Source organism: Pan troglodytes, chromosome 1 (genome assembly GCF_028858775.2).
Source record: "Pan troglodytes isolate AG18354 chromosome 1, NHGRI_mPanTro3-v2.0_pri, whole genome shotgun sequence".
Lineage (NCBI taxonomy): Eukaryota > Metazoa > Chordata > Mammalia > Primates > Hominidae > Pan > Pan troglodytes.
The window spans coordinates 43445529-43464120 of record NC_072398.2 but is presented as its reverse complement, the minus strand read 5'-3'; the positions used below and the strand labels follow the sequence as shown (position 1 = coordinate 43464120).

Here is an 18592-nt window from a genome sequence, read left to right as displayed (position 1 = left end):
CAATTAACCTCAAATGAAGGTTTTAGAAAGTTCAAGTAAATGACAATATGCACTACAGAGTGTAATTCAATTATGGAGCAAATCATAAACCCTCAAAAAGAGATCCAGAAAGGTATAAATAGAGGGCACTCATCCTAGAAAAGGGTTCCCCATCAAGTATTCTGAGGCCAGCTCTACAGGGAGATTCCAGGCTGAAGCTACAGGAACACTATGACTTTGCTTAAGGTCTCAGCTGACTCTATAACTCAATTATCTGCTCATGTGTGGCAATGAAAAAAAATATGAAAAATTCTCAACTTTTTTTTCTATTCAATAATTTTAAATGTTGGCAAAAAATAAAAAGCAGAGAGATTTTTAATTTTCTTCTTTTTCCCTACCATTTCATTTCTAAAAGAATGAGAAGTTAAATTACAAAATATAAGAAAATCAGAGATAGTCAACCATGAATAAGTAAATGAATTGACTCCAAGAAAGTCTTTAAGTTATAACATCTAAGTGTTTTGGGCAAAATAATGGCTAAACCCATTAGGAATGGCAAGAACTTTCCTAACGTCTTGGTGAAGAGATAATATTCATTTTTTTAAAAATGTACATATAAAATGTTGATAAATTATCAATTCTGACTGAGGGAGAAATGGGACTGTTTGATATACCATTCTCAAGACCTTTCTCTATTTAAAAAAAAAAAATGCTTGGGCCGCGTGCAGTGGCTCATGCCTGTAATCCCAGCACTTCGGGAGGCTGAGGCAGGCGGATCACCTGAGGTCAGGAGTTTGAGACCAGCCTGATCAACATGAAGAAACCTCGTCTCTACTAAAAATACAAAATTAGCCTAGCATGGTGGCACATGCCTATAATCCTGGCTACTCGGGAGGCTGAGGCAGGAGAACCGCTTGAACCCAGGAGGCAGAGGTTGCAGTGAGCTGAGATCGTGCCACTGCATTCTGGCCTGGACAACAAGAGCAAAACTCCGCCTCAAAAAAAAAATTGTTTTTAATCTTTAATTAAAAGAGGGAACCTATGTGCAGAGATCCCCCATATATATGTGTGTGTGTGTGTATGTGTGTGTGTGTGAGAGAGAGAGAGCAAGAGAGAGAGAGAGAATGTGTGTGTGTGTGGATTTTGTTTTTTTGAGACAAGGTCTCACTGTGTCACCCAGGCCGGAGTGCAGCGGTGCCATTATAGCTCACTGCAGCCTTGATCTACTGGGCTCAAGTGGTCCTCCCACCTCAGCCTCCCAAGTAGCTCTAGGGGCCACAGGCACGTGCTACCATGCCTAACTTAATTTTTTTTATTTCTAGTACAGACAAGGTCTCCTTAGGTTGTCCAGGCTGGTCTCAAACTCCTGAGCTCAAGCAATCTTCCTGCCTCGGCCTACCAAAGTGCTGGGATTACAGGCATGACACACACACTGCCTGGCCCATTTTTTTTTTTTAAATAGATAATTTCTAGTGACAAAAACTTGGGGTAGGCTCTAAATTTCCTACAGTATTGAACAATTCTTGGTCTAACTCAAATGTATGTAATAGTAAATAATGAAAATGAAACTTTGCTATATTTATTCAAGCTCTTTGCCAGCTAGAAAATTAATATTTGGAAATTCAAAAATAAATCTAAAGAATATTCATTGGGCAGGGCACAATGGCTCATGCCTGTAATCCCAACACTTTGGGAGGCCAAGGTGGGCGGATCACCTGAGGTCAGGAGTTGGAGACCAGTCTGGACAACATGGTCAAACCCTGTCTCACTAAAAACACAAAAATCAGCCAGACGTGGTGTTGCACACCTGTAATCTTAGCTACTCCGGAGGCTGAGGCAGGAGAATCGCTTGAACCTGGAAGGTGCAGGTTGCAGTGAGATGAGATTAGGCCACTGCACTCCAGCCTGGGTGACATGGTGAGGACTCCATCTCAAAAAAATAAAAAAAGAATATTCATTAAATAGAAGTTTTATAATGATTAAACTGAATAGTGGGACCCTGCCTTTTTGCCTCTTTCTTCATTTAACATGCTCCAACTACAGAAGACAGATATTTATAAAATTACCTGGAAAAGTGTGTTAGCACCTTGCAGTCTGGCTGGACTTAGGGGAGCAACAGGACTGAGAGTACTCCAGAAGTGGATACTGGAGAGCAAGGGGCTTGGAGTCAGTATGATGGGTGTCTGCAATACACAAAGCAAAAATATTCACTGACTGACTTACCAGGATGTTTTATCCTTGAAACAGCACACAAATAACCCAAACCTAAATATTGCCCTATTCTCCACTCCAAATATCTCCAAGTCTGAAATATTATCATGACAAAACTCAAAAATTATTTTTTCAAACTAAGAGGGATAAAAGTGATAGTAACTACTTAAAATTTTTTAAATTTTTATTTCAATAGTTTTTGGGGGTACAAGTGGTTTTTGGTTACATGGATGAGTTCTTTGGTGGTAAATTCTGAGATTCTGGTGCTCAACCTCTTTTTAAGCCAACATTTATAAAGTCTTTTCCAAATAGAAAAACCAACCTGAATTCAGGTACAGAGGAATAATGGGTAACCAAGACACCAGCATGTTTGTTTTTTTTTAATAATGAGGTCTGTGAAAAATCTATTAAAATGTTCTATGAGATGAGCAAGTTAATAAATAGCTAAAGTAACTGTACCAACTTGTTACTCAACATCACACCAGTCATTTTTCTTATGGTTCTCAGGACCTACTGTTTTCTAACTTGAGATTATCACTGTTTGTTTTATAAGACACCAACGAGTTTTATAAGACCGAGAGAGAGCGAGAGAGTGTGTGTACTTTCTTTAGGAGGAAATAGAAAAATCAAAATATTTATTTACTTGTAGAACAATGAATTTTTTAAGAAAATACTCCAAACTTTCTATTTTAGCAATCCTAATTAAGATGAGAAATGGGGTAACTTTCACATGACAGTCACACATAACCTTTCTAAGACAAACCTAAGTAACAGAAAGCAAACTTGAGTGTATAAATTCTGGATTTGCTTAAAAGGGCAAATAAATGAAAGCAATGGTGACACCATAAAGAGCGAGCAAGCTACCTGTGAAAAAAATGCTGGTGTAAGAGAAGCTGTAGGGAGAGATGGGCTCAGTATTCCCAGTGGGCTTGGATCACTGCTCGTGATCACAAGGGTGGGTGCCAGTTCTAACCCTTTGGGTTTCTTGGATCTTGATGAATTATTTACTTTGTCCTTTTCTGGCAAGACTGAATCCTGGTCTTTAGGCTCCAGTGACAAATTCTCTGGAAGTTCCATTGGCTGAGAAGCCACTGAATCAATGTCTGTGTCGATGTCTGGGTGAGAACTCAGTGGTGGTGAAGGTGTTCTGGGAGGTTCCTGCAAAGGGGGTATGGACGAAATGGGTGGTGTGGTGGCAAAAGCAGTCATTATGTTAGAGGCAGAGGGTGGGGCTTCCAGGGAAGGCAGTTTTGGGGAAACCAATGTCTCCAAAGCTTGGATAGTTTCTTCTGAAGATGGAGAAATACTTGGGCCAGTTGAAATGGTGGCAGCAACAGGTTCAACCGGTGGCTTTTTGGAAGGTGTCGTGACAAATTTGATGACAGATGGTGTGGGCTCCTGAGGAGATTTTTTCTCTGCCAGTTTCTCGGCTGGATTCTCAGTCTTTATCAATTTGAAAAGCTTTACATTGGAGGAGTTCAAAGAGTTGAGAGTAAATGAAGAATATAAGCCAGAGTGTATGTAGTCATTGCGGCTAGAGGTCTTGGCACCAGGCTGAGGTGGTTTATCTTTCCCTCCATTCTCCACATCTTTGGAACTGCTGCTGACTTCACTGAAGTTTAAACTTTCACAGTCACCCTCAATCCTGCCCACTGTCATTGGATCCATGTTCAAAATCTCTGGATAAGAGACAAACTTGTACACAAACTTCTGACCATTCACTTTTTTGATGATATTCTGTAGGTTAAAAAAAAAAAAAAGCATTTTTATCCTTTCTTATAAACTTATATCCCATAGTTCATGAAAAAGCTGGCATCGGCCAGGCACAGTGGCTCATGCCTGTAATCCCAGCACTTTGGAAGGCCGAGGAGGGCAGATCACGAGGTCAGGAGATTGAGACCAGCCTGGCCAACATGGTGAAACCCCATCTCCACTAAAACAGAAAAAATTCGCAGGGCATGGTGGCGTGCGCCTGTAGTCCCAGCTACTCAGGAGGCTGAGGCAGGTGAATCCCTTGAACCCGGGAGGCGGAGGTTGCAGTGAGCCAAGATCACACCACTGCACTCCAGCCTGGTGACAGAGCAAGAGTCTGTCTAAAAAAAAAAAAAAAAGAAAAAGAAAAAGCTGGTAATGAGGTTCTCCATTTTAGAAGTAGACATCACTTACTTAAAACTTTCAAAATGACCTAAATTCATCTAGCCATACCAAACACAGTCCCTACTATTATGGAGAAGTTAAGGCAAGAACATTTAAATGTCTTATTAACAACTGAACTAATATGTTACATAAAAACTGAAGGATTTTAATTGCTTACCACTCTCAACCAAATATCTGTGCAGGTTAGAACTCCCTGAACTGCAATCTCAAACAATTCCAAAGGTATAAGCCATACACATCCTGAGTAAGCAAAAAGGAATTTATTTACTTATTTTTTTGAGATGGAGTCTCACTCTGTCACCCAGGCTGGAGTGCAGCGGTGTGATCTCAGCTCACTGCAACCTCTGCCTCCTGGGTTCAAGCAATTCTCCTGCCTCAGCCTCCCAAGTAGGTGGGATTATAGGCACACATCACCATGACCAGTTAATTTTGTATTTTTAGTAGAGATGGGGTTTTGCCATGTTGGCCAGGCTGGTCTTGAACTCCTGACCTCAACTGATCCACCCACCCCGGCCTCCCAAAGTGTTGGGATTACAGGCGTGAGCCACCGCGCCCGGCTGTGAAAAAGGAATTTAGAACATAGTATCTGTTAAGGTTCTTACTTCCTTCAGAAATTCCAGTTTATCTCCAGACAGGAAAGCTGGTAAGATCAACCACTTAATGGTGAAAGAGCCCTACACAGTGGCTCACGCCTGTAATCCCAGCACTCTGGGAGGCCAAGGCAGGTGGACTGCCTGAGATCAGGAGTTCAAGACCAGCCTCCCGTAGAGATGGTGAAACCCCATCTCTACCAAAAATACAAAAATTAGCCAGGTGTGGTGGTGCATGTCTGTAGTCCCAGCTACTCGGGAGGCTGAGGCAGGCGAATCACTTGAACCTGGGAGGCAGAAGTTGCAGTGAGCTGAGATGCTCCAGCCTGGGCAACAGAGCAAGACTCCGTCTCAAACAAACAAACAAAAAAAGGTGAAAGAAATTAAGATCTCAGCAATTTTAACTAAAAAACCAACTCTGTGTATAAACAGCTACTACTTAAGGTATAAGGTTTTAATTTGTGTTCCCTGGGTTAAACTAAACTAAAAGTAAAAATTAAGATATAAAACGTATATATGTAGATATATGTGTGTGTGTATATGTACATATATGACTTTTCTCCCCAACAAGACAGGGTTCTCATGGAGTGCAGTGGTGTGTGATCATGGCTCACTGCAGCCTCAACCACTTGAGCTTAAGTGATCCTCCTGCCTCAGCCTCCTGGGCACTGGGACTACAGGTGTACACCACCACGCCACACTGTTTTTTGTAGAGACGGGGTCTCCCTGTGTTGCCCAGTCTGGTCTCAAATTTCTGGGCTCAAGTGATCCTCCTGCTGCAGCCTCCCAAAGTGCTGGCATCACAGGCATGAGCCACTACTCCAGGCTTCACAATTTTTAAAGTAAATTATGACACACATGAGAATATTTACTTATCCTCAAGAATCTCAAATTGCCTTTGTCATATTCCGATTCTGTACATATTTTTTCTTTTAAAGACAACTGTAATTAGGAATAAAATATGTGTAATGGGAGTAAGTTAATAAATAAAATCTGGGGCAGCTGGCTGTGATGGCTCACACCTATAATCCCAGCACTTTGGGAGGCCAAGGCAGGTGGATCACCTCAAGTCAGGAGTTCAAGACCAACTTGGCCAACATGGTGAAACCCCACCTCTACTAAAAAAATAAACAAATAAATAAATAATAAAAAATTAGCTGGGCGTGGTGGTGGCCACCTGTAATCCCAGCTACTTGGGAGGCTGAGACAGGAGAATAGCTTGAACCCTGGAGGCAGAGGTTGCAGTAAGCCAAGATCGCACCATTGCACTCCAGCCTGGGCGACAGAGTAAGACTCCGTCTCAAAAAAAAGAAGAAGATTTGGTAGAGATTCAGCCGGAACATTTATACCTTGTATCCTAATTCCAAACTGCTGAAGCTACAAAATACATTGGATTAAAATAAACTATGAAATTGGTATCTATAACCTCAACAGAAAACAAGGAATTTTTTTTTTTTTTTGAGACGGAGTCTCACTGTCACCCAGGCTGGAGTGCAATGGCACAATCTTGGCTCACTACAACCTCCGCCTCCCGGGTTCAAACGATTCTCCTGCCTCAGCCTCCTGAGTAGCTGGGATTACAGGCGCCCACCACCACGCCCAGCTAACTTTTTTTTTGTATTTTTGGTAGAGACAGGGTTTCACCACATCGGTTAGGCTGGTCTTGAACTCCTGACCTCAGGTGATCCACCCTCCTTGGCCTCCCAAAGTGCTGGGATTACAGGCATGAGCCACTGCGCCCAGCCAAGAAGGAATCATTCTTGTCTGGAGGTTCTCTGTATAGTATAAGATCAGGATGTGTACTACCTTTACATAATAGTATCTGAGGGCTCGGCTGAGTTTGTCATAATTCATGTTAGGCTTGTTCTTGCGAATCCCCCAGAGACGAGCCACCTCTTCTGCCTGCAAAAGCTTAAACTGCCCATCATTAGAGGTCCAACAGATCATGTGCTTGTTCTGAGGCTTCTGCAGGAGCTGAAGAAGGAACTGCCACAGGGTGATAGCACTGTCCATAGCAATGAGCTGAAAGAATATAGATAAGATATGTGATAATATTAACAGCCAACACCTATTTAACCCTGTATGTCAAGCACTGTTTTAAGTGCTCTAAATGTATTAATTCATCCCCACATTTCTATAAGGTAGATACTACTGCATCCTCATTTTACGTAAGAAAAAACTGATTCATAAGAGGGTTAAGGAACTTGTACAACATCACACAAGTAAACGGTGAAGCTAAGATCTAAGCCCAGGCAATCTGGACCCAGAATCCAAACTCTTAAGGATGCCACGCTGCTTAAGAAATGTCTTAAGCAACAAGCAACTTGCAAGGAGGCTAAAGCTAGTTCCCTAAATTATAGGAAAAAACAATGATTGTCAATCACTAGTGACTGTCAATCACTGTTGTTAAATTTGAATCCTAAAATCTCATTGCTGTATTCTCTCAGGAGACCACCATTCCAGCATCTGTCTAAATCAACCCGGTTTGGTTATCTGCCTGTGAGTGTATGTGTTTGTGTCTATCTCAGGGTGGCCCAGGGACTGAGGTGTAGGGAATAATCTACTTTTGCTCCAACTGGTTTCCATCACCATAAATGTCATTTACATACAAATTGGCAGCATTTTGAATTCAGCAAAGTGTTCTCTTTTCTGTCACTGTTCTGTCCACAGTGATTCCATCTGCAAAGATTCTCCTTTGATTAGCAATCTTTATGTGATTATCAAGGCATGGATTGAAGAAAAATATTTTAATATCTTAAGTTTCAGGATCTCCCTGTTTAGGCCAGAGTTTCTCAATTTTGGCATTATTGGTTTTGGGGGCCAGATAATTCTTTGTTGTGGGAAGCTGTCCTGTACACTGCAGTTTGTCTAACAGCATACCCGGCCTCTACCCACTAGATGCCAGTAGCACCGCCTGCCCCATTGAGACCATCAAAAATATCTCCAGACATTGCCAAATATTCCCCCAGGGGTCAAAGTCATCCCGGTAGATAACCATTGGTTTAGGCAAAGGAGCAGCAAGGAATGCTCTCTCATAAAGGTATTTTCCTCACAGAATTTCAAAACACCTTTCTATTAGGAAGAATTCTTTAGGGCAGAAACTCTGGCCAAATCCGTATAAGTGTGTCCTAAGAATCTTATGATTGAATACTTCACACACACACAAAAAAAACAAAAACAAAAAACCTTCCTTTCTCTAGTAATGAGATCTCAATGGGTTAGAATAGAGTTTGAAAACAAATTATATCAATACCATTAAAACACTACAAGAACAGATCAAAACTGGACTACAACAAAATTTAAAACTGTTGTGCTGCAAATAATGCCATCAAGTGAGAAGACAATCCCCCAAATGGGAGAATATTTTCAAACCATGTATCACAAAGGGAGCCTGCATCCAAAATATATTAAAAAACGCCTACGACTAAAAAAAAAAAAAAAAAAAAAAAAGCAAAGAATTTGAAAAGACATCATAGCAAAGAAGATATACAAATAGCCAATAAACACAGGAAAAAATGCTCTACATTGGCTGAATCTGCCTACTTGTCGCCACTATCACTGCCACCCACCTCCCGGCTCCCCCAGGTTCCCTCAGCCCAGCCTAGTTCAGCCCGGTTCCCAACAGGATGAAGTTCATGTACAAAGAAGAGCATCTGTTCAAGAAACGCGCAGCTCCGAGAGCAAGAAGACTGGAAAGAAATACCCGGACCGGGTGCCGGTGATAGTAGAAAAGGCTCCCAAAGCTCGGATAGGAGACCTGGACCAAAAGAAATACCTGGTGACTTCTGATCTCACAGCTGGTCAGTTCTGCTGCTGCTGCTTCTTTTTTTTTTTTTTTTTTTTGAGATGGAGTCCCACTCTGTCACCCAGGCTGGAGTGCAGTGGCGCAATCTCGGCTCACTGCAACCTCCGCCTCCTGGGTTCAAGCGATTCTCCTGTCTCAGCCTCCCGAGTAGCTGGGATTATAGGCGCATGCCACCACGCCCAGCTAATTTTTGTATTTTTAGTAGAGGTGGGGTTTCACCATGTTGGTCAGGCTGGTCTTGAACTCCTGACCTCATGATCCGCCTGCCTTGGCCTCCCAAAGTGCTGGGATTACAGGCATAAGCCACTGCGCCCGGCCCAGTTCTACTTCTTGATCCAGAAGCGAATTCATCTCCGAGCTGAGGATGCCTTGTTTTTCTTTGTCAACAATGTCATTCTGCCCACCAGTGCCACAATGGGTCAGCTCTACCAGGAACACCATGAAGACTTCTTTCTCTACGTTGCCTACAGTGACCAAAGTGTCTACAGTCTGTGATGCTGCTACCCCTGAGCTGGAAGGGGGGTCTCATTCTACAGAGAGGTGGCCTTCCTTTCTTGACCTCCTCCTCCAAGCTCAAACACCACCTCCCTTATTCAGGACCGGCACTTCTTAATGTTTGAGGCTTTCTTTCCAGCCTCTCTTAGGAGGGGTAATGGTGGAGTTGGCATCTTGTACCTCTCCTTTCTCCTTTCTTCCCCTTTCTCTGCCCGCCTTTCCCATTCTGCTTTAGACTTCTTGATTGTCAGTCTCTGTCACATCCAGTGATTGTTTCAGTTTCTGTTCCCTTTCTGACTGCCCAAGGGGCTCAGAACCCCAGCAATCCCTTCCTTTTACTACCTTCTTTTTGGGGGGTAGTTGGAAGGGACTGAAATTGCAAGGGGAAGGTAGGAGGCACATCAATAAAGAAGAAACCACCAAAAAAAAAAACGCTCTACATAATTACTTATTAGGGAACTAAAAATCAAAACCACCTGAGAAAACACTTCATGCCTACTTGGAAGGCTATAATCAAGACAGACAGACAATAACAAATATTGGCAAGGATGCAGAGAAATTGAAGCCCTTGTACATTGCTGGTGGGAATGTAAAATGGTGTAGCCACTTTGGACAAGTTTAATACATGACTCAACAATTCTACTCCTAGGTATATACCCAAAAGAAATGAAAACATACGTCCATACAAAAACTTACACAGGACTGTTCATAGCAGAATTATTCATAACATCTAAAAAGTAGAAACAAACTAAATGTCCGTCAACTGATGAATGGATAAATAATATGTGGCACATTCATAATGGGGTATCATCCAGCCACAGAAAGGAATGAGGTACACACACACACAAGGACAAACCTTGAAAACATTATGCAAGTGACTAATAGAAGCCAGGCCACAAAAGACCACATATTGTATGTTTCCACTTATATGAAATGTCCAGAATAGGAAAATCCATAGACACAGAAAATAGATTAGTAATTATTTAGGACTGGGGGCTAAAATGCGGGGAAGAGAAGTGGGGAATGATAGAAAATGGGTACAGGGTTTCTTTTGGGGGTGATGAAAATATTATAAACTTAGGCAGGGCGCAGTGGCTCACGCCTGTAATCCCAGCACTTTGGGAGGCCGAGGTGGGCGGATCACAAGGTCAGAAGATCAAGACCATCCTGTCTAACACAGTGAAACCCCGTCTCCACTAAAAATACAAAAAATTAGCTGGGCGTGGTGGTGGGCGCCTGTAGTCCCAGCTACTCAGGAGGCTGAGGGAGGAGAATGGCGTGAACCTGGGAGGCAGAGTTTGCAGTGAGCTGAGATTGCGCCACTGCACTCCAGCCTGGGTGACAGAGCGAGACTCCGCCTCAAAAAAAAGAAAAAGAAAAGAAAATATTATAAACTTAGATTGTGTTCATGCTTGCACAAAACCCACAGCATATTACACCTAAGGAGGTGAATTTTATGGTATGTGAATTATATCTCAATAAAGATTTTTAAAACAAACAACACAACAAACACTATAAAAGTTAGGTCTGGGAAGACTAATTCTAACAACATTTAACTCACAGAAGATGGGATTCTTAAGGGTCAACTATACCTACTTCCAAAAAGGGCAGAGATAAGAAACTGTAGTGGAAAATAGTTGGGTTTCTATAACTTTTCTGAAACACTCAAAATGTCCTCCAGTAATCCTCACGATTATCACTTTGAAGCTGGTTGTACAGAGACAGTCACCTAAAAGTAACGATGGGAAAATAATAAAGGATAGAAAGGGAGAGATGCTGCCCACAGTCAGAATTCATGGAAAAGCTGAGGCCATGAGTCCCAAGTCTCTTTCATCACAATCATGTACTCTGTCCATTAGGGAAACCACTTTCCAAATAAATAAAAGCACTCATATCACTAATTGATTGTAAAAAAGCATTACATATTAGATACCGATAATAATCCACAAATATGAAGTGCTACCTTAATGCCAAATAACCATGCCCGCTAGAAATCGGTTCCCCATAGCCTCACTTAAGCGGGGCTAAAATAGCGGTTTTATACTACAGCCATTAAGTATGGTGGAAGCAGGCAGGAATTCCCTGTTATGTCTCTTGAGTTTACCTGACAGGCCTTTCTTCTGATGATGCCTAATGATGGCAAGTTACCGTTCTACTACAGTTTTCCCACTTAAACAATTATTTCTAATCTAATCCTGTTAAAACTACTCTCTAGTAAATGTTATCTTAAGCCAAGAACTCAATTTCCACATTTCCAGACATCACCTTCATATAAGACTGCTTATAGGTGGAGTATGAATCCATTCGTGAGATGATGAAGGAAAGACAGAGAATGGGAGTCTCTAGCCTACACAGATGTGGTGCCTATTATTCCATTTGTTTTTGAAAAAATTCCAACGCCCGGATCCTAGAGTCTTAATACCTATTATGTACATAACATTTCAGCCCTACAAGTTTAAAGCCTCAGCTTTAAACAGCTTTAAACATCTAAAGACAAAAACAACAAATTAACGTCTCCATAATGAGCACCCAAGGAGACTCCCCAAAATAACAGGTGTTCCCCAGATGGTACAGGTTTAACTTGCACCTTCCCTGTTGGTTATCAGTGGAGCAGCATGTATTTAGTCGAACACTGGTGAGCTGTTGGCTGCTTTAAGGTAGAACCGAGCTGTTGTGCAAAATGTTGATGCTTATTTAGCAACTACAGTGTGTCTACGATAGAAGGTTGAGGACAGTAAAAAAAAAAAAAAAATGGTTTTGGCCGGGTGCAGTGGCTCACGCCTATAATCCCAACACTTTGGGAGGCCGAGGCAAGTAGATCACGAGGTCAGGAGATGGAGACCATCCTGGCTAACAAGGTGAAACCCCCGTGTCTATTAAAAATACAAACAATTAGCCAGGCGTGGTGGCGGGTGCCTGTAGTCCCAGCTACTCGGCAGGCTGAGGCAGAATGGCGTGAACCCGGGAGGCGGAGCTTGCAGTGAGCCGAGATCGTGCCACTGCACTCCAGCCTGGGCAACAGAGCAAGACTACGTCTCAAAAAAAAAAAAAAAAGAAAAAAGAAAAGAAAAAAATGGCTTTGAGGTTTTAGACTGAAGTATTAGAAATGAATTTTGAGAAAAAGATATAAAGTGGACATTTTCACTGGGTACTTTAAAGGAATATTTTATTAATTCAATTACGATATCGTTATTCTTTTGATTGAAAAGCAGCCAACGTCTTCTTATATAGTTAAGTCAAAACTCTTCATTTTAGTTTCAAAAAGTGTGGTATTAACAATGATCTTCAATGATTTCATCAGATATAAAAGAGAGCTGGCCGGGCACAGTGGCATACGCCTACCATCCCAGCACTTTGGGAGGCCAAATCGCTTGAGGACAGGGGTTCTAGACCAGCCTGGCCAACATGGTGAAACCCCGTTTCTATTAAAAATACAAAAATTACCTGGGCGTGGTGGTGGGCACCTGTAATTCCAGCTACTAGGGAGGCTGAGGCAGAAGAATCATTTGAACCCAGGAGGCGGAGGTCACAGTGAGCTGAAATCACACCACTGCACTCCATCCTGGGCGACAGAGCAAGACCCTGTCTCAAAAAATAAATAAATAAAATAAAAGCTAAAGAAAAACATCCCCTAAGACAGTTATTAAAAATTATGTGGTTGCTTCATGCCTGTAATCCCAGCACTTTGGGAGGCCAAGGGGGGAGCTTGAGCTCAGGAGTTCGCGACTGGCCTAGGCAACATGTTGAAACCCTGTCTTTACCAAAAATACAAAAAATTAGCCGGGTATGGTAGTGCGTGACTACTCGGGAGGCTGAGGTGGGAGAATGGCCGGGAGATGGAGGTTGCAGTGAGCAGAGACCACATCACTGCACTCCAGCCTGGGCAACAGAGTGAGACCTTGTCTCAAACAAAAACAAAAACACAACAAAACAAAACCAAACAAAACCTTTTATTCTTGTTACCTATCAAAAAAAAAAAAAAAAAGAGGCTAATTACTTGATTTTCCTTCTTACAGGAATCCCGAGTTTTCCACAATTGCAATTTTTAAAGTTTAAAGTTATAACAAACGAAGAAAACACTTAACTGGTCCAAATGAAGGTATTTGATTTTTGAGGGGGTAAAGGCTGAAAACATAATTGATTCTATTTTAACACTTCAAAGATAGACCAATCCCTGTCCTAAATTGAAAGGGAGCATGCTGAAGTAATGTATTAAGAAAAGGAAGTCTCTATTAAATAAAACCTTTTCCACCCTAAACATGTTTATAATACACACAGTCCAGTTGCTGTGGTGACCCATAGCCCAACTACTTTTCAGAGACAGTAGCTAAGACCCAAAAAAACACAAAGTCTCCAAATTTTCTTCAGCCTGCTACTTAAAACAAAACCAAGTTACGAATGTATCAAGCCTAGTTTCGAATCAAAATACTCACCGTTGTCAAAAAGTAACCAAAAGTAACATGACGTTTTTAACTACACAGGCTCCTAAAAAATACTTTGTATAGGATCCTGCACAGTTCTTACAATATTCTTACAATAAAACTTAAAGACACTACTTCACTAGGAATGAACAGATTCCACTTACGCAGTTTTAATGTTTAAGTAAAATCAAAGAGAAGAGTGTTCCTGAAGGGAAAATATTGAATCATACTACATTTTAATGAAAACACCGCTGCCAAGCCTAAATATTGAAGCACGAAGTTTTCCAAGCCGGGGGAGGGGGTGTAGAGGGTGGGAAAAGAGGACAGAGGATCTGATCTATCAACCAAAGAGATGGACAAACCATTCTGATAAGGCATAAAACTCCAGAATCTTTATTTAAATTCCCCAAATTTCAAATAGCAATAGCTGGAGAAAAAGTGAAGTGTGTACTTTTGACTACTTCAGTCAACAACATCCCTATTTCCTTCCAAGGCCAGTTACTATCCCGCCCCGAAAGATGTTTCCAATTGATCTTCCCAGGAATGAAGTTACCAGCCTCGATGCAGCTGTGCACAAGGCGGAAAGTAAAGAGGGGCGGGGGGCCGCTGGAGCGAAATAGAAAAAGAAATGAAACTCGACACCGGATGACTAGCGAGCTAGGGGAGAGGAAGAAACGCGGACGGCCGCGTGTGCCCTACAGGAGATCAAAGTCTGGGGGAAGAGGTGCAACCTCACCGGGCCTTGGTAAGCACTGAATTACTGTACTTTCATTTTCCAACTTCCTGTCACTACAGAAAATCAGAATTGCTCCCCTCCTCCCCATCCACGCCGAAAAAATCGCCGCCACCTTTCGCCCACGAGACTTCGGGGGACCAAGTAAGAGGCTACGAGAGCTGAGCGGTGCGCTGCGGCGTCCACCTGTGCGCCGCGGTGCCCGGCGGGCCGGGGGCGGACCCAAGGGGAGCGCGCGCCCGGCCCCCGCCCCCACTTCCTGTTGTGCCGCGCGCCCCTCGGCCCCCGCCCCCGCTCCCGGCCGGGGGGGCTGTGGCCGCGAGATCCCGAGGGGGCGCGCGGGGCTGACCGCTCACCGACGCCGCGCGCGGGGCTCCCCCTCGGTCTCCGCCTCGAACACGATGCGCCTCTCCGCCCTCAGCCTCCTCCTCACGCTGGAAACTCGAGGACGGCGCGGCAGCCGCTGCGACCCCCGCGGCGGAGCCGTAGAAGGCGGCGGCGGCCGAGCCGAGCCCGCCGGGTGCCCGCAGCCGCCCGCATCTCCCGCCGCCGCGGCTCCTCGCGCCCCGCCCTCCCCGCCCTCCCCGCCCCCGCACGCGGCAGCGGGTCTTGGGGCCGCTACACGCCGGGCGCGCGCGTTCGGGGCGTTCCTTGCAGCGGCGGGGCCTGCCAGGCCCTCCGCGGCCGCCGCCACTCTCAAACCCCCCGACTGCTCCTGGGTCCCTCCCAGACGCCGTAGTCGCTACACGTCACTTCCGGGGGGAGGGGCTGCGACCCTAAGGGGCGTTGTGAGCCGCGTCTGCCCGCAAACGTGGGTTTGGTGTGGCCGGGGGATGTAGCTAGTGCGCCTCCTGGAGTCGTCTCGCCGCTCTCCGTCGCGTTCGGTGCGGTTGCTTCCAGGTCCCTGAGGCGCCCGTCCGGAACCCGCCAGGACCCAAGCTGCCGCCTGGGCCGGGACCTCGGACTCCTCAAAGGCGCGCCACGTTCTCCTCGGTTGGAGGGAAGAGGTGGCGCTCGCAGAGCAACCTGTGGGGGACCACTTGTGTTGGTGCTAAGCTTTGGCGAGAGTCTCCTCCCTCCTGTGTCCCTCGTCCTTACCACTCGCTGTTAGAAGTTGGGGCCGTCACAGCTTTCTCATCGAAGTGCCAGATCCCAGGACACTACAAACGCTTGATAAATACTAAATTAGCACTGTGGCTTTCTAGCCTGGGGACTGACAAATGGAAGCGCTGGAGTCGTGGGAAAAGCTTGCCCTGGCGATGGAGGCAGCGACCAGAAATCCATTCGTGGCTCTACCCCTCACTAACTCACCAATTTTAAGCAACCTTAACCTCTCTAAAACAGTCATCATTTATAAGGTGGAGAGAACCCAATATCTTAGAGTTGTTGTAATGATTAAAGAAAATAAGGTGCATGAAACACCTAGCAAGAGTTTCTAGCTTAGAGGTTCTCATTAAGTAAAATTCTTAAGGAATCAGGTCACACTTGATACAAGAAGCTACTTGAGCAGTTTAGCACCACAAGGAATGTAAAGTCATAAATTAGGACAGCTGAACAAAACCTCCAAGAAATAAATTAGGTGTTTGTTTAACAAGAAACCAAAGACAGGTCAGTGTCTGAGTTACTGGTTATTCGAGGCCATTTACTAGCTGTGTGACCTGTAGTGAGTTGCTTAACCTTTCTGGACCTCAGTTTCCTCATGTAAAATGACGATAATGAGCAGCATTGCTGAGAGGATTAAATGAAGTATAGAGCATAATGTACTTAGTGCATTACCTAGCACATAGTAGATACCCAGTAAATCGTGGTGTCATTTATTTTTGCCCCCACAATTGAATGTATAGTTAATTGAACTCACTGAGTGAAATGTGATTCTGTCATCCTTTTGTAGGCTTTTGGAAGAGAATCATCACTTCCTTGATTTCCAGCCTCCTCTTCCATAATACAGAGTAATTATAATCCACAAAGGTAGCTATTCCTGTAAAAACAACTCTACCAAAAGATGTTACCTTTCCAAAATTAGTTTCACCAAAGCATGCAAACATATTAAGACATGTTTTATAAGGAACATGCAGTATCTGAAAAGCACTAGCAGTCTTGGCCCCTAACATAAAATTTTCCTTGCAACAAGTTCCATCTTGGAAACCAAGAAAAAAAAAAAGTATTAAGGTAGGCTGTTTAGGATACACCTATTGGAAACATTTGTTTATAGAAAGATTTCATTTTAAAGCCCCCTACCAAGAACAGTTAAGGGTTGTGGAGATCTGCACACTACGCTGCTCTGTTCAAACTGGCAGTAAACATCTGATTCGGCCTCAGGGCCAGTAGTTGTGTCATATCCCTTTTAGACTGAGCTTACGGCATTGTCAATTGCAGTGTATTTTTGGAAAACAGCCTGCTTTGGGAGTTCTTAAATTAGTCATAGCAAATCTGTCTGCTTTTAAATTGACTTTGTTTTTAAGGCGGTACATATTGACAGAAGAGAAAGGAAGAAAAGTGGATTTCTAATTAGAGAACTTGAGGGGAAAAGTTAATTAATGTGCCTGGTTTTCCCACTCAAGATTCTATAAATACACAATCTCTCTCCATGGTTCCTCACACAACAGATGGTTCTGTTTGTGCAAACTCCATGGTAGTTACGTTGGTCAACCAAAAAGACTGCTTTTTCGTAATCTTGTTTGGTCACTTTCCCACCAGATAGATGGATTCCTGATCTTAGCCTTAGTTACTCAGAGCCATCCCAAAGAAAATTTGTAGGTTTTATTACAATGTTTATTTATTTTTTTGAGACAGAGTTTCGCTCTTCTTGCCCAGGCTGGAGTGCAATGGCGCAATCTCGGCTCACCGCAACCTCCGCCTCCTGGGTTCAAGCGAGCCTCCTTCCTCAGCCTCCCAAGTAGGTGGGATTACAGGCATGCGCCACCATGCCCGGCTAAATTTTTTTGTATTTTTAGTAGAAATGGAGTTTCTCCGTGTTGGTCAGGCTGGTCTCGAACTCCTGACCTCAGGTGATCCGCCCGCCTCGGCCTCCCAAAGTGCTGGGATTACAGGCGTGACCCATCACGCCTGGCTTAAAATGTTTAAATATGTATTTTCTACCTGGCCTGCCCTAGATTTTGTTTTTGTTTTTTGTTTTTTTTTTTTGAGACAGAATCTCACACAGTCACCCATGCTGGAGTACAGTGGCACAATCTCGGCTCACTGCAACCTCCGCTTCCCGGGTTCAAGCGATTCTTCTGCCTCAGCCTCCTAGCTGGGATTATAGGTGTGCACCACCAGGCCCAGCTAATTTTGGTATTTTTAGTAGAGACGGGGTTTCACCGTGTTGGCCAGGCTGGTCTCAAACTCCTAACCTCGTGATCCGCCTGCCTTGGCCTCCCAAAGTGTTGGGATTACAGATGTGAGCCACCGGGCCTGGCCTAGATTTTTTTTCTTAATCACTGCAGTTAACTCAGCTCTGCAACCCCTTGCCCCTAATTTAATTACATTTCCTATCCCAATAACACCTAGTTATGATCATTACTTCTCAAGGCAACTTCCTCTTCCCTCTCTTTATTTCACTGCTTCATCATTACTCCCAGTCACTATCCCTTTTTCCTAAAGAAGCGTTTCACGGATTTTGACTGACTAAGCAAGCATGGAGCCATCCAGTTAGTTGCCTGTTACGTCTTTCAAGCAATATCCTGTAGCACGTGACATTAAGAAGAGATATCTTTTAAGTCAAAGACAGCACCCACAACCCCAGGTGGGGACAAGTGTGGAGCAAATTGCAACATGACTGAGAAGAAAGAATAAAAATCTGGGATATCTGGGTTCTAGCCTTTGGGTCTCCCTAAACTCAAAACTTGAACCTCCTGAGAAAATCCTTGCGACTTACCCTTTCTGGGTTTCACTTTCAACATCTTTAGAAATAAAAGAGACATACCTTTCACTTCATGTCTGTAATGGATAGACTAAAAGAAAAAGGCAGTAGGCTGGTTGCGGTGGCTCACACCTGTAATCCCAGCACTTTGGAGGGCTGAGGCAGGTAGATCACCTGAGGTCAGGAGTTCAAGACCAGCCTGGCCAACATGGTGAAACCCCATCTCTGTTAAAATACCAAAAAAATTAGCCAGGTGTGGTGGCAGGCACCTGTAATCCCAGCTACTCAGGAGGCTGAGGCAGGAGAATGGCTTGAACCCGGGAGGTGAGGGTTTCAGTG

General features: G+C 43.9%; 1 protein-coding gene and 1 pseudogene across 4 annotated transcripts in view; one reads left to right on the top strand and one right to left on the bottom strand.

The window, feature by feature from the left end:
• The window catches only part of ELK4 (ETS transcription factor ELK4), a 29279-nt gene extending 13911 nt beyond the window's left edge, over positions 1-15368 (bottom strand). For 3 of the 4 annotated variants that reach the window (XR_008541153.2, XR_008541152.2, XM_054674103.2), the window contains exons 1-4: positions 14748-15368; positions 6744-6959; positions 3055-3927; positions 2046-2162 (exon numbers count right to left, since the gene is read on the bottom strand). Coding sequence is in view for 2 of the 4 variants with exons in the window: in XM_054674103.2 (XP_054530078.1) it covers positions 2046-2162; positions 3055-3927; positions 6744-6950 (1197 nt within the window). In the remaining 2 variants the exon portion in view is untranslated. Of the gene's footprint in view, positions 1-2045; positions 2163-3054; positions 3928-6743; positions 6960-8712; positions 8737-14747 lie in introns of those variants that run through there. The other variant, XM_063810189.1, reaches the window with a different exon arrangement.
• On the top strand, positions 8564-16782 carry LOC112206387 (gamma-aminobutyric acid receptor-associated protein-like; annotated as a pseudogene).
• The last annotated feature ends 1810 nt before the right edge of the window (positions 16783-18592 follow it).